The sequence below is a fragment of the Bos javanicus genome, chromosome 4 (assembly GCF_032452875.1).
Source record: "Bos javanicus breed banteng chromosome 4, ARS-OSU_banteng_1.0, whole genome shotgun sequence".
NCBI lineage: Eukaryota > Metazoa > Chordata > Mammalia > Artiodactyla > Bovidae > Bos > Bos javanicus.
This window is the reverse complement of record NC_083871.1, coordinates 86125328-86148696: the sequence shown is the minus strand read 5'-3', so window position 1 is coordinate 86148696 and position 23369 is coordinate 86125328. Positions and strand designations below refer to the sequence as shown.

Sequence of the window (23369 nt, the reverse complement as noted above, 5' to 3'; positions counted from 1 at the left end):
CCGTGGTTCCCAGCCCAAAGTCTTCAGAGGATTTTTATGGGTCAGACAGGTGGCAGGCAGTGGCCTCTGGGGGCCACAAGGAGGAAAAAAAGAAAGGGCAAAGAAGAGGATAAAGAGGGAAGGACCCTACCCTTTTTCCATCAAACCAAAGTCATTTCTTCCTACATTACATAGGGTTTCTGGGATGTGTGTGTGTGTGTGTGTGTGTATGTGAGGAGGTTTTAAGTGGTTCTTTTTTAAAGACAAAAATAATCACCTCACACCCATGCAACCAAGATCAATGCTCTCTCTTTCTGATTTAGGTTTTCTGGCTACAGCTCAGACATCTTCCCTTTCTTTCAAAGGATCCACAGAGGAAAAATGCTGAAGCACAATGTCAGCAAGAAGTACTGGATTTATTTCCTCTGTCCTGAATGCAGAACCATTAAGATGAAGAAAACTGCCCAGACAGCTGATCTATAAGAAGCCCTAAAACATTACTGGATAAGAGAAGAGAGACCCTTCTTACCACTGTCTCTCTACTTTGTCCTTAGCCTCCTCTCTAAAGAAATGGTGAACATATATTTAAAGATTTGGGGGTTGAAATGGTACAAAAATATAAGCCTGTCCATAAAAAGTCTATATCCATCTCCAGCCTGCATGCGTGAGGAGAACCAACAATGTGATACAGTGTTAAGCATATTCTTTTTAGACAGGAATAAGGTGACCAGTCTCTGGGCTGTAATGATAATCACCCAGAAGTGGATACCAGTCATGTAATTTATTGGTATCTTTCTGCTTTGTGTGTGTAATATGATAACAGTCCTTTAGTTCTTTCATGGATACAAAAACCTTATTACTCAAAATGGGTAATTATATCTTGGAAGAAGGAGACAGTATTTTCCACTTCTCCTGCTGGTACTCTGCCTCATAGAGCCAACTCAATACTGAATTTGTGCAGTGAGTAAAGGGATAAATCCATCCAAGCATCACCAAAGCCCTCTAATAATCACCAGGGTCCCCTTCTACCACTCTAAAGAGCTATTTACTCAGTCGTGTATGACTCTTTGTGACCCTATGGACTGTAGCCCATCAGGCTCCTCTGTCCATGGAATCTTCCAGGCAAGAATACTAGAGTGGGTAGCCATTCCCTTCTATAGGGGATCTTTTCAACCCAGAGATGGAACCCAGGTCTCCTGCACTGCAGACAGATTCTTTACCATCTGAGCCACCAGGGAAGCCCTTCCACCACTCTAACCCACTCCATCAGTATCCTCTCCAGTCTTCTATTTAAAAATATTAGAGGAACTATTATATACCAGGAATTATGCCCATACACTTGAACTTGAGAACAGGGTGTCTTAGTCCTTGTAGGGAGACAAACATATACAAATACAACTAAGACACTGTGACTAGGCTACTCTGGAAGCTTTCACAAGTACAATAGAAACAAAGAGGAAAGAAAATGTACCTGTCTCAGCAAATCAGGTAGACTTCTACTCAAGAAGACAGTCCTGAGTAAAAAGAACTTAGATTTTCAATATAAAATATATTTATTTCATATTTGCTTCATTTGCAAAACAAAATGCTCAACTGGGAAGGAATGTGTCATTTTCTTATCACTTAACTCTTCTGAGACAAGCAGCTGAATGACAGATGTAAGCTCCCAGCATCTAACTTGTTTAGCCCAACTGATGGCTTGCTAAAACCACAGGAGTTAGAAACCACACCCAAACCATCAGCACTTTCTGCCAGCTTTTCTTTTGAAATAAAATATATCCTGATCATGCAAGAGAAGGTCTTCTCTACTCTGCTGAATTGAACATAGCATTAAGAACCACAATGTGCTTCCATCAGCCTTAGAATGTATGGAAATTCCTCTGATATTTTCCTATGAGTGCTAGGGCTAGTATTCAAAAATTTTTAATGTGTTTTCACAAGTATCCTAGAGGGAAATTTGGATAGAATGCCTCCGGGACACCAGCTACTTCTATTGGTGGTGGTGGCTGAGCTAACAATTGCAGGAGTAGTATGATTTTTTTTTCCATTTTAGCAAGTGAGGAAGACACGGAAAGAACAGAGAACTTGCGTGTTTTCTTCAGTGTTTACTGTGTGGGAGCAGAGAAGACAGATTGTAAAATTTTTCTGAATTGGTGGCTTAAGAGTTGATGTTTAAGGAAAAATATATTTAAGGAAAAATATATACAGCTGTAAGGAAATACTCCAAGTGGCAAACTCAGTGGTCCAGGCTTGGTAGGAAAGAAATTATGACTGAATACAGCAGAGGGACTTGGAGAAAGTAGCAGAATTAAGAGTAACAAAAGTGACTTCTGAGGTTCCAGGCTCAGAGATATCGAAGGAGGGAAAAAGCCAGAAAGCCAGTGATTATAAAGGGGTGAATTAAAGTCTCAAAGATGGATGTAGTTGTCTGTGATGCAAATTACTAATCAGCCAGGCTGCCCAAATGGGAGGCTGAAGATGAAAAGAAATGAAGGTCATGGATTTGATGAGATCAAAGAACGGTGATGATGAATGGGTCCTTGGTGTGGGCATCAAAACTGACAAGAATGACGGCAGGTCTGAAGTCTCCAGAAAGAGTCAACCCATGTGATGATTTTCTTATTGAATATGCTGAATGATCAGGATGTTAACAGATGAGAGGAAGGAGGGGTAGCAAAGAGATGCCAACAGTTCTTCTCAACACTGGAGAATAAGGTTTTAGTAGAACACCCAGCTTCACTGTCTTTAGGGATTAGGAAAGAAAGTAACCATTTCACGAGGTGAATGGAAGCTGGAGTTACCAAGTGTGTAGAGAAATGCAAATATGCTAAGAGGAAGGAGCTTAGAGAAGTGTGAGGACACAAACATGGGAGCAGAAGGACCAGGCTGCCGGATGGGTCTGGATGTCAGTGGTAACTGGATTCTACAGGTCTGAGAAACACGGGGGAACGTTATGTGTCCAACATTGCCACTCTGTCAAGGCATTTCTTGGCAATGTCACATGGTACTGCCTTGCACCTTCCTATGTTTTCAACTCCTCTTCTCTTCTTAAAGTCCAAATGACTTACATTAATGAGTCTATAAATTTGATGACAAGCTGAATATTGAAAACACGCGGGTCATTTGATCTTGAAAGCTTCTGAATTGTTATGAACTTCTTATGTCACGTACTAGGCTCTCATAAACACTTGGGTGTGTGACTTCTGGTCTCAATAAAATCTATCCCTGGCTCAAGTCAGAGCATAAGAGCTAGTTACCTGGGCCTTGCTGTTTAGTCCCTAGACAGACTGCAGTGAGCAGGCCAAATAAATTTGTCTTATTTCTGAAAGAAATGGGGGAAAGATCACTCTGGCTAGTGTTTATAATGAACTGGATTATTCAGAAGCAAGAAAAGAAATGGGAAGGGTATGAGAGCATGTTGACTTGGACAAGACTGGTCATGGTAGAGATGGAGGAAAGTAGACGGATTCAGTAAGCTTTGGGAGTGAACGGCTTGCTGCTAAACTGAATAGGAATTTGAATGCACTTCCAGAAATTCTACCAATTAGAAATTCATTGGGTTTGCAAACTTCTTTTATAAAAATGCAAATACATGTAAGAGGCTTATGACTGGGGTGAGGGTATAATTTAGTTTGAATTAGTTCCATCAGCTTACTTTATTCTATCACCTAGCTGAAGTCAGTCATACTAAAGAGGTAAGGGTTTTACTTGGGGAAAGAATGTTTTGCACAAAGAATATAATCGTGTGTGGGACAGAAGTGGAAAGGCAGAAGCATGAAGGCACATTCAGAGAACACATAGAGGGAGTCCAGCATTTGAGAGCATGGAGAAGAAGCTAACTCTGGTGTTCTCTCAGAGTCTGCCTGATTGCCTCATAGAGCTGTGTCCCCAATTTTCTTTAATACTGGGAACCTCATTACTCACATTCTTGTTTGAAGGAGAACATTACTGTAGAGGAAAGGAAAAAATGAAATCAATAAAAATTCTCAAATGGTATTCAGTTCAGTTCAGTTCAGTTGCTCAGTTGTGCCTGACTCTTTGCGACCCCATGAATTGCAGCACTCCAGGCCTCCCTGTCCATCACCAACTCCCGGAGTTCACTCAAACTCACATCCATCAAGTCAGTGATGCCATCCAGCCATCTCATCCTCTGTTGTCCCCTTCTCCTCCTGCCCCCAATCCCTCCCAGCATCAGAGTCTTTTCCAATGAGTCAACTCTTCGCATGAGGTGGCCAAAGTACTGGAGTTTCAGCTTTAGCATCATTCCTTCCAAAGAAATCACAGGGCTGATCTCCTTCAGAATGGACTGGTTGGATCTCCTTGAAGTCCATAAACATTGATAATTTCCATGTTGCTTCATTTAAATTCAAGCTAGTCTACTTGATTCCCTGAAAATATTTCACTGGTATCATACAATAAACAGAAATTTTTAGACCTAAAATTTTTAAAACAATCACCAATTTCATGTAAGATAAATAACTAATACTGGTTGATATTTTAAAATAAGTTCAATTATGTTATTAAAAGATATATTTTATATTTGGTAGTAAATATCTATATTTTTTAAAAGTCCAGGCTTGTTGACATACAACAAAAGAGTTAAACTCTGTTTATCATTTTCCTTTTCCTTTTTTTTTTTTAATATATTCACATGTTACTGAAAAGATGAGGCCAGAGATCTTAAAATGTTCAAAACTTTGAGTACAAGTTTGGGGACATTTCAAATTTCACATGAAAGCTAGTACTCAGAACTGAGATAAAACTGGAAAGAATGAGCAATAGCCAAAACTTTGGCACACTACTAACCAAGGCTTTTTTTTTTTTTCCTTTCAAAGTAAGTTTTATTTCTAAACTTTTGCGTTCTCAAAGTATTTTCCTACTAATCACCAAAGATTAAATTCATCATCAGACTTAAGGTTTATATCATTTAAAAAGACATTGATTATATGTGCTATGATATTTTTATAATTAAAGAAGATGGAATTTATGTTTAGTGTTACCTGTCACACCAGTGAAGAGTTCCTAAAAATATGCAAATGAAGAAACTGAACATTTAAAAAGACATAAAAAAAACAATTGCGTCCCAAAGATCCCCCAGGAGAAGGGCATGGCAACCCACTCCAGTATAACCAAGGCTTCTTGAATGGCATAAAAGAGGACAAAAACAATTGACAACTCAAATAAAACAGTTTCCCTGGTGTTCTGTTTTGTACTTATATTTCAAATATAGAAAAGAAATTTTTTTATCAAAAAAATAAAACTTAATAAAAAGCAATTTCCCAGGTGGTGTGCAGTGGTAAAGAATCCACCTGTCAACGTAGGAGATGCAGGAGACATGGGTTCGATCCCTGGGTTGGGAAGATTCCTTAGAGTGGGAAATGGCAGCCCACTCCAGCATTCTTGTCTGGAAAATTCTATGGACAGAAGAGTCTGGAAGTGTATGCTCCATGGGGTCACGAAGAGTCAGACACAACTGAGCACGCATGCACACACGTGCAATAAACAGCAACAAAAGTCACTAGTAAAAAACTGGGGCCAATGAAAAATTATGAAGCATTTGTCTTCAAACACAAACATGTTAAATGGCAAGATAAAAATGAACCTTTGGGCTAGCCAGTAAAAATTCCATGGATTTGTGCCTTTCCATGTGAGTCACAAGTCTAACAGCAGGTACACTCTATGCAGCTGGGACACGGAAGAGACTGTGTGAGTCTTACAGGCTGTCTTTAAACTCTCCCCTACATCTGGCTCAGATTCTGTCCTGCCACACTTGCAAGGTCCCATTCAGATTCATGGGGATGATCATCCCTGCCTTCGTAGCATCCGTGTTGGCACCTACTGCTCAAGATAAAGCCTGGCACAGCATGTCTGTATGGGAAAAAGGCACAGAGGAATTATGGAATCTCTGAGTTATTAATAATTGCCAATGTCTTATTTTTATCGATTAAAAAAAAAAAGCCTGAAGTGCAAACCAGGCTTCAAATCTTGTTCCAAATTATACATTGATTAAGCTTCAGAACTCAAACCTGTCAGGTATTCTTTTCTGAAATCATTATGAGACACTTCATGTATTTTTCACATTTTTGCATCATTTGCAAACAGAGGCACTAAGAATCTGTTCTGAACTATCTTTTCAAGGATATTTATGCAGCAGATAGCCTTGAAAGATACAGATGGTGTCTCTCTCCAGATCAAAGAGAAGGTTTTGCCCAGTATAACAAAAATAATGGGTCTTTCTGGGGCAAAGGGTAGGCACACTCACGGACCTTATGAACATTCAAACTCTCTAAGCTAGGAGCTCTGCTCTTGAAATGCAAACCACTTAGTATACAAGTGTCACCACCTAGACCTCTTCACTTGCCCTGTGGGAGCTGGGATGCACTGCAAATGCTGATAATCTGTCTGCCTCTCTTGCTATAAATAATAAAGTCATTTGTCTCTGACCCAGGAGTCTCCTGTCTTCTGCCAGCTCCCATGAAACTGGCAGGCAGACTTGTGAACTTGGAAGAAGGTGAATTCTGACTCTTCACAGGTTCGGCAGAAGCATAAAATTGTAGTGATAATCCATCACATGAAGAGAAAAAATACTGAAAGTCCTGTTGTTGGACTTTTTACATCTAGGATGACCCAGTTACCATTTTGGAGCACGATGTGTCACTATATTAATAGTATGTATATAAATACGTATTAGTTGTCAAATAAAATTACATACACATAATTCCATGCACTATATAGTCCATGGAGTCACAACTGAGCAACTTTCACTTTCATACCTGTATACTTAATTTTTTAAATTAAATCTGTGAAATGGGTCTCACTATCCTCACTTTATAGCTTAAAAAAAAAAATAACAACAACGCAAATTTAACTCACACACCTTATAGGTGGCAGAGGTAAAAATCTTTGGTTTCAAAATCTGTGTTTTGTCTGTCTCAAAATGGCATAGATCACTTTAGTTTTAAATAAAATGACTAAAGTATATAGCATTATGTTTAGTTTTACCATCTTTTTAATAGTACCTACTTTTAAAAATATTTTTAGGTACAGGCATGATGCTATCTGATCTGTATCCAATATTAAATATTCAGTATTCACAACAAATAATGTGTTTTTTAATCTTATTAATATTAATGTTATATTGTATACTATATATTCATAGCCATTGTCTCCAACATAAGCTATTGTTTATAAAGCTTATACCAAAAAACAGTGCTGTAGACCTATTCCTTTAAAGCTACACATCTAAGAAAATTATCTTCAGCTATAGAAAGATAACATTACAGGAGAAATAATTTCATTAAAAAGGCTGTATATTCCATGAAATTACCTTGTTAGTCACAGAGATACATAGAAAATTACAAACTAGGCAGAGTGAGGAAAGGACTATATATGTCTAGAACTTATAGATGATTTTGAGAATAAGAAATGTTTAAAGCAGCAAGTAGACTAAAATTTTTTAATCTTACGGAAGCAAAATGTAAACTTAGGTAAGAGTTGTTTGGGGAATTTTTTTGAAACTGGTAATTCATATCTGGCTACAAACAGGCTTTCATTAATATGCTTCTTTTCTGCTAACTCCAGTGCTTATCAGTCATTTTGAAATGCAAACAGAAACAAAGAAAAACATACTTTAAAAGTACGTAGGTTCTGTTCAAAATGTAAACAAACGTTTTAAAAATTGACTTAATTAAAGGATTTCTAGATACATATTAATAACGTACTGATGGGAATAATCAGTTTACTTGCGTCTCACAAAAACATTGTTTTATAAAATAATATTCACTAAAGTTTACATAAACAAAACAAAGAGATCATGGAGTCAGTTACAAGTGTCATATAAAATGATTCCTGCATAACCAAGTTTATATATCGATTATTTATTTTAAACAAGTACCTTAAATTGAAAGGTTAATTGCTAATTTATGACTATTTCAATCTTTGGTAAATGACAAGAGAAGATGGTAGTCTTTATAGTGGGACATATCAACGTGGTTCATTTGCTGTAGAAGCAGAAACCCCATGGAAAAGCTGATACCAGTTTTCTGATTCAACTCAGATACAAATTAATTTTAAAAACATAATTAAAACTATGTGGATTTAAATATTAATGATATAGTGTAATACTTTCTAGGGACAAACATTAAGTGTGTTTTAAACTAGAAATCTGAGGAACTCTTTCATTGATGAGTTTTCAAGTAGGCTACATCAGTGAAGACTCATATGCAATCTGATGTCTTCTTTCCACTCTGGGACTCTATGAGGAGGCGCGATGGTAATTTTTGTCCCAAATTTCTAAAGTTGTTGAGACAAATTGAGAGACCTCCAGGAAGCAGAAAGAAATTTGTTAAGACTGGAATCACTTAAAGAAATATATTTTTTAAAAACCTCAGAGTTTGTATAATTAAGAAGTACTGTAATAATTGCTTTTAAAATGAAGCAACAACTATTTTGAAAACAAATACACAGGAAGAAAAAGAATATTCATCTAGAAATTTAGAAGGCAAAACTAAGGGAAAGAATTTCAACATTGTGTGCTATTCCTTATTACCAAAGTCTTTCTCTTTGGCAAAACCTTGTGAATTCTAGAAGATTTGTGAAGGTGGCATTGATGAAGACAGGAGCTTAGTATGCTGATCTGAGGGCTCCTTAGTTGTGTCTGCTGAGGAAGCCTATATATCTCACAGATTTATGCATAAGGAAGCAAATGAAAGATTACCTGGAAATCTTTTAATGATTTGACATAATCCTTCCTTTCTGCAAAGCTGATGCTGTATTTCTGGTAACATGTTTACCTGAAAGGAAAGGAAAAAGTTCTGATGAGTTAAGCATTCATAAACACTAAGGCAAAGAATACACAAACAGCCCACAGGGTACAGGTATGAAGTATTGTCTACACCATCCACTCCCTATCTTCAAAACTCTGAAAGTCAACATTCAAATGCAAATTAATAGAGTAGTTTATTTGATAATAAAAGACAAAAATTGCCCTTAGGAATTTTCAAAATATTTGGGAACATTTTTTAAAACACAGACATACTTCAATGTCATGATATTGAGTCACAGACATCTAGTGCTAATGCTTAACCTGTTAGCATTTATAGTTTTCACTCATGCTAAGTGGCTTAGTTGTGTCTGACTCTTTGCAACCTCATGGACTGTAGCCCTCCAGGCTCCTCTTTCCAAGGGATTCTCCAGACAAGTATACTGGAGTAGGTTGCTATGCCCTCCTACAGGGGAATCTTCCCACCCCAGGGATCAAACCCACATCTCTTATGTCTCCTGCATTAGTAGATGGGTTGCTTAGCACTAGCACTACCTAGGGAGAAGGCAATGGCGACCCACTCCAGTACTCTTACCTGGAAAATCCCATGGACGGAGGAGCCTGGTAGGTGCAGTCCATGGGGTCGCAGAGTCAGACACGACTGAGCGACTTCACTTTCACTTTTCACTTTCATGCATTGGAAAAGGAAATGGCAACCCACTCCAGCGTTCTTGCCTGGAGAATCCCAGGGACGGGGAGCCTGGTGGGCTGCCGTCGATGGGGTCGCACAGAGTCGGACACGACTGAAGCCACTTAGCAGCAGCAGCAGCCCTACCTAGGAAGACCTTTTCGTTTCATGCTACGTCTGTGCTCGGTTGTGTCCTACTCTTTGTGACCCCATGAACTGGTGGCTCCTCGTCCCTGGGATTTCCCAGGCAAGAATACTGGAACTGGTTGCCATTTTCTTCTCCAAGGGATCTTCCTGACCCACAGGATGGAACCCATGTCTCCTGTACTGCTGGCAAATTCTTAACCATTGCACCACTTTTCACATCATACTGAAGGGTATTTATTGCTTCAAGTATAAAATCCAGTCACCACAGAACTCTATTTTAACAGAAACTTGCTCTTGGGAAGCTTTATAAATGTAGTCATAAATTCAAACACATATTTTAATTTATAAAGAAAAAATACAAACAATTCTTCTCTTTGGAATTTACAGATTAACTAGCTATTCTCAACTGAATCCCCCAAAGAACATCAAATATGGTAACACTTCATTAAAACCAATAGAAAGATTTACTATAAATTAGCTTGAAAATCAGATTCATTTTTGACCAAATATTGATTACTTTCAAATTAATTCAGTCCATCCTAAAAATGCACTGTATTAAGAGTTTCTTTCAGGCCTGCTGACCTGACTGGATAGAAAGAATTCAGTTGCAGCTGGAGAAAAGAGAAAGAATCAAAAACATGAGTTTTAGTCCCACTTCTGGTGGGTAACACAGTGAGAACCTTGAGCATATCACCTTACTTCTCTTTTTCAATTTCTCCATTTGAAAAATAGAGCCTTGGGTCTCTAAATACCACTTCTGCTCTAAGCTTTGATCAATTCAACAATTCAACCACAAGTTGTAGGTTTTTTTGTTTGTTTGTTTTTGTTTTTGTTTTTCTAATTTCTTATGTAAGCATTAAGTTCCTTTATGTTTTCTTTTTTCTTTTTTTTTTTTTTCAGGTGTTTGGAGATCACTAGCTTTTATTTTTTTATTTTTTTTTTTCTGAAAAATTTCACAATATGATGTTGATAGTTTACCATGAAGAAATTAAGAAAAGAGAATAGTTTCTAATGTTTATCCATGTATTGACTGTTCATAGTGCTCTTTACTCCTTCCTGTATTTCCAAGTTTTGTTTTGATATTATCATCATTCATAAAGGACTTTATCATTTTTTATAGCTCGTGCATGCTTCCTTAGCTTTCATTTCTCTGAAGGTGTTTTCACCCCCATTTCAAAAGATACTTTCAATGAATATCTATTACAGAATTGACAGCTTTAATTTTTCAGCACTTTATTTTTTTTTTTTTTGATAAATTAACGCCTTTTATTGCCATACCTCATTTTACTGTGCTTTGCTTTAGTGAACTTTATAGATACATGTTTTTTTTTTTTTCCTTGTTAATTTTCTGTTTAGTTGATCTATCCATAAGTGTGAGTGGGGTATTAAAGTCTCCCACTATTATTGTGTTATTGTTAATTTCTCCTTTCATACTTGTTAGGATTTGTCTTACATACTGCGGTGCTCCCATGTTGGGTGGATATATATTTATAATTGTTATATCTTCTTCTTGGATTGATCCTTTGATCATTATGTAGTGACCTTCTTTGTCTCTTTTCACAGCCTTTGTTTTAAAGTCTAATCTATCTGATACGAGTATTGTGACTCCTGCTTTCTTTTGGTCCCAATTTGCATGGAAAATCTTTTTCCAGCCCTTCACTTTCAGTCTGTATGTGTCCCCTGTTTTGAGGTGGGTCTCTTGTAGACAACATATGTAGGGGTCTTGTTTTTGTATCCATTCAGCCAGTCTTTGTCTTTTGGTTGGGGCATTCAACCCATTTACGTTTAAGGTAATTACTAATAAGTATGATCCCGTTGCCATTTACTTTATTGTTTTGGGTTCGAGTTTATACACCATTTTTGTGTTTCCTGTCTAGAGAATATCCTTTAGTATTTGTTGGAGAGCTGGTTTGGTGGTGCAGAATTCTCTCAGCTTTTGCTTGTCTGAAAAGCTTTTGATTTCTCCTTCATACTTGAATGAGATCCTTGCTGGGTACAATAATCTGGGCTGTAGGTTATTTTCTTTCATCATTTTAAGTATGTCTTGCCATTCCCTCCTGGCTTGAAGAGTTTCTATTGAAAGATCAGCTGTTATCCTTATGGGAATTCCCTTGTGTGTTATTTGTTGTTTTTCCCTTGCTGCTTTTAATATTTGTTCTTTGTGTTTGATCTTTGTTAATTTGATTAATATGTGTCTTGGGGTGTTTCGCCTTGGGTTTATCCTGTTTGGGACTCTCTGGGTTTCTTGGACTTGGGTGATTATTTCCTTCCCCATTTTAGGGAAGTTTTCAACTATTATCTCCTCAAGTATTTTCTCATGGTCTTTCTTTTTGTCTTCTTCTTCTGGAACCCCTATGATTCGAATGTTGTAGCGTTTAATATTGTCCTGGAGGTCTCTGAGATTGTCCTCATTTCTTTTAATTCGTTTTTCTTTTATCCTCTCTGATTCATTTATTTCTACCATTCTATCTTCTAATTCACTAATCCTATCTTCTGCCTCTGTTATTCTACTATTTGTTGCCTCCAGAGTGTTTTTAATTTCATTTATTGCATTATTCATTATATATTGACTCTTTTTTATTTCTTCTAGGCCCTTGTTAAACCTTTCTTGCATCTTCTCAATCCTTGTCTCCAGGCTATTTATCTGTGATTCCATTTTAATTTCAAGATTTTGGATCAATTTCACTATCATTATTTGGAATTCTTTATCAGGTAGATTCCCTATCTCTTCCTCTTTTGTTTGGTTTGGTGGGCATTTATCCTGTTCCTTTATCTGCTGGGTATTCCTCTGTCTCTTCATCTTGTTTAAATTGCTGAGTTTGGGAGTCCTTTCTGTATTCTGGCAGTTTGTGGAGTTCTCTTTATTGTGGCGTTTCCTCGCTGTGTGTAGGTATGTAGAGGTGGCTTGTCAAGGTTTCCTGGTTAGGGAAGCTTGTGTCGGTGTTCTGGTGGGTGGAGCTGTATTTCTTCTCTTTGTTCAGTCACGCTATGGGGAGGGAGGGAGGGATGCTGCAAACAAATGACACTGGCGTGCGCTCGCAGTGCCTCAGCCACACTGGGTCTGCCCCCGCTCACGGCGCGTGTAGCCTCCCTGCCCACACTGCTCGGGCTCTAGGTTGTTCTGCCGGGAACAATCCGAGGCTGGGCCTGGGTTGCATGCACCTCCCAGGTCCAAGCCGCTCAGGTTCAGGCACTCAGGTAGTCCTCAGAGGCGCAGACTCAGTTGGGGCTGCGTTTTGTGCTCTTCCCAGGTCCGAGCAGCTCAGGTGATGAGGTGTTTGGCGAGCGCCAATGCTGCGACTTATCGCCTCCCCGCCACTCGGTTATCTGGGCGTAAAACCGGCGCACCTTCTCAGGCAGATGTTAACCGTCCAGACCCCCAATAAGTTTTAGTTAGCAAAGAAGCCAGTTTTATAGATAATGTCTCTCTGGGGCTGCGATTGCCCCCTTCCGGCTCTGGCTGCCTGTCACCGGAGGGGGAAGGTTTGCAGCCGGCTACCTCTGTTTAGTCCTTTGTTCCGTGCGCGGGCTGGCGGTGTCTTAGGTTAGGGCTGGCTTTTCGCATGGTAGATATCCCACAGTCTGGTTTGCTAGCCCAAATTATTTCGCTCAGATAGTGCTCAGGGTATTCAGGCCAGATTCTTACTCTCAGCGATGCAGCCCGCGCCGCGCCTCCCTCCCAGCCCCCGCTTGCTAATGGCGGATGCAGGCGTCTGCGCTGCTTCTCCACTGGAGGAGTTACCGTAGGGCTCGCAATCTACGAGTTTTAATTGTTTACTTATTTTTTCTCCCTGTTATGTTGTCCTCTGTGCTTCCAAAGCTCGGCAGGGATTCGGCAGTGAGAAGGTTTCCTGGTGTTTGGAAACCTCTCTCTTTTTAAGACTCCCTTCCCGGGACGGAACTCCGTCCCTCCCTCTTTTGTCTCTTTTATTGTCTTTAATATTTTTTCCTACCTCCTTTCGAGGAGTTGGGTTGCTTTTCTGGGTGCCTGATGTCCTCTGCTGGCATTCAGAAGTTGTTTTGTGGAATTTACTCGACGTTTAAATGCTCTTTTGATGAATTTGTGGGGGAGAAAGTGTTTCCCCCGTCCTACTCCTCCGCCATCTTGGCGCCTTCCCCACAAGTTGTAGTTTTAAAAAAAGGATTCATTTAAAGTTCTTTGAAACAGTTCATCGATTAAAAGTTTTCTAATCCTTGCAATGTTGTTAACTCTATCCGTTTATTCAGCAAACTGTAAACTTCAGCTCAGGTCAGGCATAAATTTTTTAATGCTCTTTTTTTTTTTTTCCCCAAGGATTGAGTATTTTTTATTCCTCTATAACTTTTAATGCAGAAAATCTCTTCTATAAAAAACAAATTAATTTCTCCTAATAAAACCATTTCTAATATAGTCTCATTTTAATCTCTGAGTGTACATAAAAATAATGTATTTAACTCATGTATATGTAAACTTTACTATTCAAGTTAATCTGTGCAAAAGACAGATCTTTCCAGGTGGTGCTAGTGGTAAAGAACCCTCCTGCTAATGCAGGAGACATGAGACGAAGGTTCAGTCCCTGGGTTGGGAAGATTTCCTGGAGGAGGAAATGGCACACACTCCAGTATTCTTGCCTGGAGAATCTCATGGACAGCAAGCTTGCCGGGCTACATTCCATAGGGTCGCAAAGAGTCAGACACAACTGAAGCAACTTAGTATGTGTATGCAAAAGATAAATAACTAGTATGATTCAATCCAGTTACTGAATCTCTACATTTGCAAGGTTCTGTGTTATGAATGATATTTTACTTTATTTTTAATTCTTTTAAAATTTTTTTCCCATTTGGGTTATTACAGAATACTGAGCAGAGTTCCCTGTGCTATACAGTAGGTCCTTGGTTATCTGTTTAAAACATAGATGTATATACATGGGGTTTCCCAGGTGGTAGTAGTGGTAAAGAGCCCGCCTGCCAATGCAGGAGACATAAGAGACGTGGGTTCAATCCCTGGGTTGGGAAGATCCCCTGGAGATGGAAATGACAACCGACTCCAGTATTCCTGCCAAGAGAATCCCATGGACAGAGGAGCCCGGAGGGCTACAGTCCATGGGGATGCAAAGAGTTGGACACAACTGAAGTGATTTAGCATGCATGTACATGTCAGTCCCCCAAACTCCCAGCCTATCCCTCCCCTCCCCATCCTTCCTCTCTGGTCACCATAATTCAATCTCTGTCTGTGAATTTGTTTCTGTTTTGTAGATGAGTTCATTTGTATTAAAAAAAAATTTTTTTTTTGCATATAAGTGATATCATATAATACTTGTCTTTGTCTGACTGCTTCACTTAGTATGATCATCTCCAGGTCCACCATCCATATTGCTGCAAATAGCATTATTTCAATATTTTTAATGGCCAACTAATATTCCACTGTATGTGTGTACCACATCTATACTGTACTAAAGCCCAGGCTGCAGCAGAACCCATTCTTGGGAATATAGGAATTGAGACAAGTGGATAGTATACTTTAGATTTTAGGATGTCTACATTTCTCAGATTCAAAAGTGATCACTTTTAGAGTCTAAATGTAGGAAAAGAAGGGCCTTCATAAAACCCTAAAGTTTTCAATTCAGAATTCCTAAGAGAGGCTGGAGGGAGGGGACAGACCATTGCAAAGGTCTGGGGAGTCCGCAATAGAGGTTTAGTGGTTTTATGCTGTAATTTTTACCATAAAAACACATTTCTAAATTCGATTGTGAAACGATTTAAAAGCCCATATACTTGAACCATTTTCCTCTATTTAAGGGGAAAAAAAAAATCACTCAGTTGCTACTGACTAAATAGAATCTGTAATGAAAGAAGGGCCAAGAAAGAGAAGCAGCATTAGCTAAGTAACAGGAAAGGCTGTGTACGGGTCCTTTTTAAATCCTCCACCCACTTCTTGAAGGGCTCAGAGAAAATATGCTACTGTTGCAGATGCTTACAACATCCTTATTATACCATCCTGATTTCTACAAAGTGAAAGAAAGTAAGTGAAGTCACTCAGTTGTGTCCAACTCTTTGCGACCCCATGGACTGTAACCTACCAGGCTCCTCCGTCCATGGGATTTTCCAGGCAAGAGTACTAGAGTGGGTTGCCATTTCCTTCTCCAAAGGATCTTCCCAACTCAGGGATCAAACCTGGGTCTCCCGCATTGTAGTCAGATGCTTTACCATGTGAGCCACCAGGGAAGTCGACTTCTACAGAAGGAAAGGAATTGCAGAGCCCTGGTAAAACGAACTATGGGAACGGAACTAATGGGCTAGAAGAATGTGTGTGGATGCTGCAAAGATGGAGTACAGCTTACACAGATTTCAGAAACAAAGGGTAGTCGCTGTGTCTTATCAGAGAGATGGTCCTGCCAATGCAGGAGATGCAGGAGACCTGGGTTTGATCCCTGGGTCGGGAAGATCCCCTGGAGAAGGAAATGCCAACCCACTCTAGTATTCTTGCCTGGAGAATCTCATGGACAGAGGAGCTTGGTGGGCTACAATCTATGCAGTGGCAAAGAGTTGGACACAACTGAGTGACTGAGAATGAGCACGGGATGACTTTTCACATGAGATCTTGTGTCAGGATGATGAACTGACTGAGGGCCAACCAAACACTTGCTTCAGAAAGCCAGAGCCAAGCCAAAGGAAGCAATTGCTCTCAGTTTTGCATCCCCCACCCAATGACATGCTTCCCCTGCTCTTTGTTCCAAAGCACATCTTTGGAATTAACAGAGTCGAAGCAGATGACATGACCCAGGCAACACGTGACACTAGAAGTATCATCTCTGCTCTACGCTGGAACCGAGCGTCAAACTAAGCAGTTAAACTAAATAAACACAAAGAAGTAAACACACACGATGCTACGGGTCTAAACAGCTGTGGTAAATCAACTTTATTACACATATTTTAACTTTGTATTAGTTAAACCTAATACATCATAAAATATACAAGATTTGCTTCATTACCAAGTGGGACACAATCAGAGAAGTTTTCATTGGGATTAGCTGACTTGTATACAATGAGCTTCTCTGGCTTAATACTGCACTAATTATTTTCAATGGAATTTGTTTTGGGCTGGGCAATTTTAAGGGCAAGGCAACACCGAAGAGAAGGTACAGAGATTCCCCATATGCCCATCCCCCCACCCACACACAGCCTCCCCCATCATCAACATCTCCCCCAGAGAGAGAGGTTACAACTGATGAACCTACATGGACACATCATTACCAACCAAAGAGGCACTTCTAATACATGCTGATCTTGTACTGGGTTTGAATGCTTTATGTATACATGTGTATATGTGTGCGTGTGCATTTTATAGAGACTGCTGTTTTTCCTGGCACAAAAGCTTCTGTATCTTTGAAAGGATTTGAATATATATGAAATAAATGATATAATAACATTTGAGCCACAGAATATTTCTGAGATCAAACTGAGAGAAAGGAAATGTGCATTTAAAAATATTTCAATCCCAATGTACCTTCTACAAACCTAATCTGTGGTAATCTGTTATTTAAATTGTTTCCATTACATACTGTCAGAAGCAAAAGAAAAAAAATCATTCTTATTTTGAGATATATTTCATTAATAAGAGCAACAGTAGAATATTAATTATAAACATTCAGAAAAGGTTTATTATCAACAACAAAAAAAACTAAAGCCACAGTAATACCATTAACTCATAAGGAAAGCAGACATTTGAATTTGGGCTATTTACATAAAGTGTAAAAAAGCACCCAGGGAAAATTTTGCCTCTGGTTTCTCATGAACATTGAGAGTGAAACACATGTCACGTTGTATCTTAGGAAACTGTTCTTTTTCTTCATTAGATCTTCATAGATGTTCACATCTTTTATTTTATCAAAAATCAGACCTTCTCTGAAAGCTGTTTGGTATATCCATAAGGAAGAGAATTAATGGCAAGAAGGGAACTAGCTAATCAAAGAAAAAAAGTCTTATTATCATCCACGTCTCTCACATGCAATTATCACTCCATCATATTTACCTGAAAATGACCTAACAAGCTTTAAAATAAGAGACTTTGCAGTAGTTCTCAGTGCTCCAAGGACGAAACACAGTGTCCCAGATTCAAGGACGGCTAGCTCTACAAACATTCAGAGTTAGAAATGAGTCTCTCTGCTCTTAAAACCCTACAACATGCCAGAGGTGACAGAGCCCCACTGACTTAGTGTCATCCCAAAGAGTGGACCTCGTTTCACTTTTAGCATCACATGACCCACCAATACAGTTTTAAGTTCCTTTTAGTCTCTTCCTGGCTAGAGAAACTCCTGGTCATTCATCACCTATAACAGATCTTAAGATCATTTTCATTAAGCACTTAAATTCTAAAGCTCTGAAGTGGTGAGTAATTCTAACATGAGCCAGTGACCTTCATTGTAAGGTCACTGACAATCCTAACACATACCATACAAATCTGAAGCAACTTCTTTTTTGATTATTTATGTTTACATAAACAAGTCATGATTCACAAAACTTCAGATTATTCATGCTCCAAAGTGGCAGTTATCTAACATGGATCATTTAGAATTTATGTATTCTTTAAGAATATTGATTAGACTAGGGTTTAAATACAGTGGCTAAATGTTTATTTAGAAAGGTTCTATAGTGATATGGTTAAGAACACAGAATTTAAAGTAAGACTGCCAGAGCTTGAATCCTAGGTGCTTCATTTATTAGTAAGGAAGATTTAAGCAGTTTTCTCAACCTCTCTGTGCTTTGGTCTCTTCATATATAAAGAATGGATACAAACAAATACAGTAAGCACTTAGAATGGTACCAGTAGGAGGCTGCGGAAGAGACTGCAAGGTAGGAGTAGAGAGAGGGTGAATACTTCCTTATCTTTTTGGCTTCCCTCTGTAGGGCTATGATTTGGTGATGGTTACATTCTTTGACATATACAGCCCCTTCCCACTGATCTTTCTTTCTTGTCTCTGGCTCTTACTAGGTTCTGCTATATCATTTCTTCTACATACCCTTCTTCAGATCAAGGGTGGTAAAATCTTATAATGTAGCTGGTCGCTGAGTGCCTCTAAATCTTTTTGTTTCTCTTTTCCTGCCAAAAGCTCTGTAAATAGCTCTTTCATTAGTTTTTCTTCAGTTAAATTCTTGAGTATGGCATTTGCTTCCTGCTGCGGGCTGACTGATGTACACAGCAAACGTTGTCAACTTTATCCTGTAGCTAAAATGGGAAGCTGTGCAAGATTTTAATGACAGGAGTAATCAGCTTAAGTCAGCAATTTGTATTTTTCACTCTGGTAACTGTGAGCAGTATGGATTTCAGGGGCAAAACATTCTTGCTTTGGAAAAATCAGTGAAGAGATTTTGGCAATTGTCCTGGTTACACAGGGTGACTGATCAGAATACAGGTAGTAAGTATGGAAAGTAGGTATGATATTTGAGAACTATTTAGAAGTTAAATTCCTTAGTATTCGTGATTGACAGAATGCAGATGACATAGGAGAAAAAGGGCTCAAAGGTGAAGGCTAATTTCTGTCTTAGGAAGTGACAGAGTGGTTAACCACACTTATGACCAGCAGGGCAGTTTTGCAGAGCTTCTAAATGCCAGCACAGAAGTGAATTTACCAGAGACGACAGTGAATCCATTTACTCTTCATTGAATCTGAGGTGTTTGTGCGATATTGAAGTGGAACTGTTCAGAGAGTAGTTATTCAGGAAATCCTGAAGCCTGGGAAACTGCTTGGAACTTCAGATGTAGATTTGGGAGTCATCGATTACAAATGATAGTTGAAACTTTAGAGGTGGTGTTGGGGAACAGAGGCATTTGAAGAATGGACAGAGGAAAGGTGGCTCTGAAGAACGCAGAAAGGACAGCCAAAGATGCAAAGATGTACAAGAAAAAGCAAAAGAATGTGGTCCTCCAAGGGAGGGGTCAGAAGGAGGAAGGAGTGATCACCACTGTCAATTGCAGAAACACCGAGTGATCAGGGAGCTCCTATAGTTCTCTTTACTACTGAAAAACATCTATTGGGTTGGACATTTTTCTCATAGGTTTGTTAAAGGGACCATAAAGATGTAAATTCTCCAGCACAGTGACTAGCACATTGTAAGCCTTTTGTTAGTTTTTCTAAAGTATTTATAAAAGTTTATACACAGTAGTAAATATTGGATGTCAACTTTAAAGTTAATTTAAAAACTATAAATTTTGTTGTAATTCAACTTAAATTTGAAAACATCAAAACAAGGAATTAGTAAATAAAATCTTTACTACTTGGATAAACAAGTGACCAGGGTAAGCAAAAATCCATAGGCTATTTATTTCTTTGGAGAAGGAAATGGCAACCCACTCCAGTACTCTTGCCTGGAAAATTCCATGGACTGAGGAGCTTGATGGGATATTTCTTAGGCCAAATCTTGCATCTTACTGGGTAAAATTGGATATTGATTGGCAGGAGTTGAAGTTGAAGGCATGCATGTGTCCTAAATCACTTCAGCTGTATCTGACTCTTTGTGACCCCATGGACTATAGCCCATCAGGCTCCATTGTCTATGGGAGTTTCCAGACAAGAATACTGGAGTGAGTTGTCATGCTGTCCTCCAGGGAATGTCCCTGACCCAGGGATCAAACCCATGTCTCTTATATCTCCTGCATTGTCAGGCAGTACTACTAGTACCACCTGGGAAGCCCCAAAATGGTGAACGTTTTATGGTGAAGTGTAGAAGGAATGGCCATTGAAACTTTTTCAAAGATGCAATGGCTCCAATTTTTCAAGACATTTTTTTTGAACATTATGGACCAGGAAATACTGGTGTTAAAAAACCATAGGTCTATTTACAATAATAGCCAGAACATGGAAACAACCTAAATGTCCATCAACAGAGCAATGGATAAAGATGTGGTACATATATACAATGGAATATTACTCAGCCATTACAAAGGAACAAAATTGTGTCGTTTGTAGAGACATGGATGGACCTACGGACTGCCATACACACTGGACTAAATCAGAAAGAGAAAAACAAATATTGGATATTAATGCACATACATGGAATCTAGCAATATTGTATAGATGAACGTATTTGCCAAGCAGAAATAGAGACACAGATGTGGAGAACAAAAGTATGGATACCAAGGGGGAAAGGGAGAATGGGATGAGTTGGGAGTGACATAAATACACGACTGTGTATAAAATAGATAACTACTAAACAGCACAGGGAACTCTATGAATGCTCTGGGTGACCTAAATGGGAAGGGAATCAAAAAAAGAAGGGATATATATATATATATATCTGACTCACTTTGCTATACAGCAGAAATTTTAATACAACATTGTAAAGCAATTATACTGTGATAAATAATAAAAAGGAAAAACATTAAATTTAAAATGAGTAAATATGGTCATAGGAAACTCAAAAAAATACCTATAGGTCTGATAAGATTTGTTCACTTTTTGAAAAAGAATGTTTACCTTTTGATGTAAATTTAACTGGCACATGTCTTCCTTTGATATGCAGGGTTTTCCACCAGGTGTCTTAGAAGACAGGCAAATAAGCAGATCCCAAGAGTCCAAATCACCTAATAGCAAAAGAGTATGGAAAAACAAACACTTTATCAGATTTGTAAAGGCACCATTTACGTCTTCAGATTAAAGAATGTAAACACAAGTAACAATGATTCTGAATATACTCAAAAGACAATATTCAAAGTAACTAAAATTCAACTTTTCTAATTAAGCAGAACTTACATTTTCATATTGTATCTTAGGGAAAATCCAATGATCTGAAGTTATATCAAGAAATTCCTCTAAAAGACAAAATTAGAATGTTTCAAGTCACTAATTTTATAAATTTATCAAGTCTCAATTGGAAATTGGAAAGAAAGAAGCTTATAAAGTATTTTTAAGAGATGAAGGAGTTGTAAATCAAATAACAAGAAGCCAAAACACTGAATATTTTGTTCTGGGCCTCTGTATTACCATTAATTTTCATACGTCTTAAAAAAATTTTTTTTAAATTGTTTTGTACTTTTTTATAATTTTATGTATTTGTTTATTTTATTTTTGGCTGTGCTGGGTCTTCGTTGCTGTGTGAGCTTTTCTCTAGTTGCAGCAAGTGGGGGCTACTCTCTAGTCGTAGTGTGCTGGCTTCTCATTGCTGTGACTTCTCTTGTCGGGCACAGGCTCTGGGGCACGTGGGCTTCAGTAGTTGCAGCACATGGGCTCAGCAGTCGTGGCTTCCAGGCTCTAGAGCACAGGCTCAGTAGTTGTGGTTTATGAGCTTAGTTGCTCTGCAGTATGAGGAATCTTCCCAGAGCCGGGATTGAACCTATGTCTCCTGCACTGGAAGCAGATAGATTCTTTACCACTGAGTCATCAGGGAAGCCCCCAAAAATACTTTGATGATTTTTTTTACAAAGAAAAAGTTGGGCTAAGTAGGAAATAAAATTCGATGAAAAATTTAAGACAGGTTTTTTTCAAAGACAAATGTATGTTCTAGTTACAGTCAGCAAAGCTGACTTTAAAATACAGAGTATAACATAGACTAAAGCAAATGATATTTTAGCTATTTCACCAAGAACAAAGTTCTTTGCCAGTAAATCATAGTTACTTGCCAAAATAATCTCTGCAGAATACATTCTTGCATAATGCTTAAACTTTTAAAAATTAACATTTATGTGGCTAGATGGGTTTATTTTCCCTTATTCTTTTTTGATCTATTTACATAAATTTGTGTCAGCATACCCCTGCATATAATTGATGCTTAGAAACATTTTTTATATGAATGAATGAATAAGTAGCTAATGACAGGAGTAGTAAACACATTACTTCAGAGACAATATAGAAATATCTATCTCAAAAAAAACCACACCAAAAACCCATAAAAAGAACCTTAAGTAATACTCAAAAGAATTGGTACTACTTGGGAAATTTCTCCATTTTAGATGGAAATCCAGTTGAGAAAATGAGGCAATTTCTGTACACATGGCATCTTTTGTTGATCAATCCTAAGATAAATGATCCTTCAAGTAACATTTAGTATTTGTTAGTATTTATGCCAGACCTCACAAGTCACTTCCTGCATTGTTAGTAGCTTCAAAAAGCTAGGAAATATTCAAGGCCATCTTAAAAATGTCCTAGAATTTCGCACTTGATAGCCTAATGCTTTCAAAGAAGAGCCATACAGGGGAAAAAAAGGTTGATGAGGAATAATGATCTATGATGATTAGGAATGAAATTTCATTGTTCACTGCTGCCGCTGCTGCTAAGTCGCTTCAGTCGTCTCCGACTCTGTGCGACCCCATCGATGGCAGCCCACCAGGCTCCACCGTCCCTGGGATTCTCCAGGCAAGAATACTGGAGTGGATCGCCATTTCTTTCTCCAGTGAATGAAAGAGAAAAGTGAAAGTGAAGTCGCTCAGTCATGTCTGACTCTTCGCGACCCCATGGACTGCAGCTTACCAGGCTCCTCAGTCCATGGATTTTCCAGGCAAGAGTACTGGAGTGGGGTGCCATTGCCTTCTCCGGTTCACTACTCAAGTCCTTTTCCATTTGACAGGTCCTGTGCAGTCTGAGTTATTTGGTCTATAGTTGCCCTGTTGCTAGATGGGAAACCTCTCTGCCCAACCAAAGGATCCAGACAACTGAACTCAAGTTAACATCTGAGCTTTCATCCTAGAGCTTTTCTGCTTGCTTGATGCATCTCAAGATACTGGAGGATAGCACAGTAGTTCAACAGACCAAGGAGAAATGATGCTGGTGATGGGGAGCTGGGAGAAATCTCATCCAGTAATAGCCATCAGGCCTCAGATGT

The 23369-nt window shown here is 38.6% G+C and overlaps 1 protein-coding gene across 5 annotated transcripts in view; it reads right to left on the bottom strand.

Annotated features, from left to right (window-relative positions):
* CPED1 (cadherin like and PC-esterase domain containing 1) overlaps positions 1–23369 on the bottom strand; it is a 328745-nt gene that overhangs the window by 229342 nt on the left and 76034 nt on the right. For 4 of the 5 annotated variants that reach the window (XR_009736016.1, XM_061414531.1, XM_061414532.1 and 1 more), the window contains 2 exons: positions 21029–21135; positions 8696–8771 (listed from right to left, as the gene is read on the bottom strand). Coding sequence is in view for 4 of the 5 variants with exons in the window: in XM_061414531.1 (XP_061270515.1) it covers positions 8696–8771; positions 21029–21135 (183 nt within the window). In the remaining variant the exon portion in view is untranslated. Of the gene's footprint in view, positions 1–8695; positions 8772–21028; positions 21136–21304; positions 21348–23369 lie in introns of those variants that run through there. The other variant, XM_061414534.1, reaches the window with a different exon arrangement.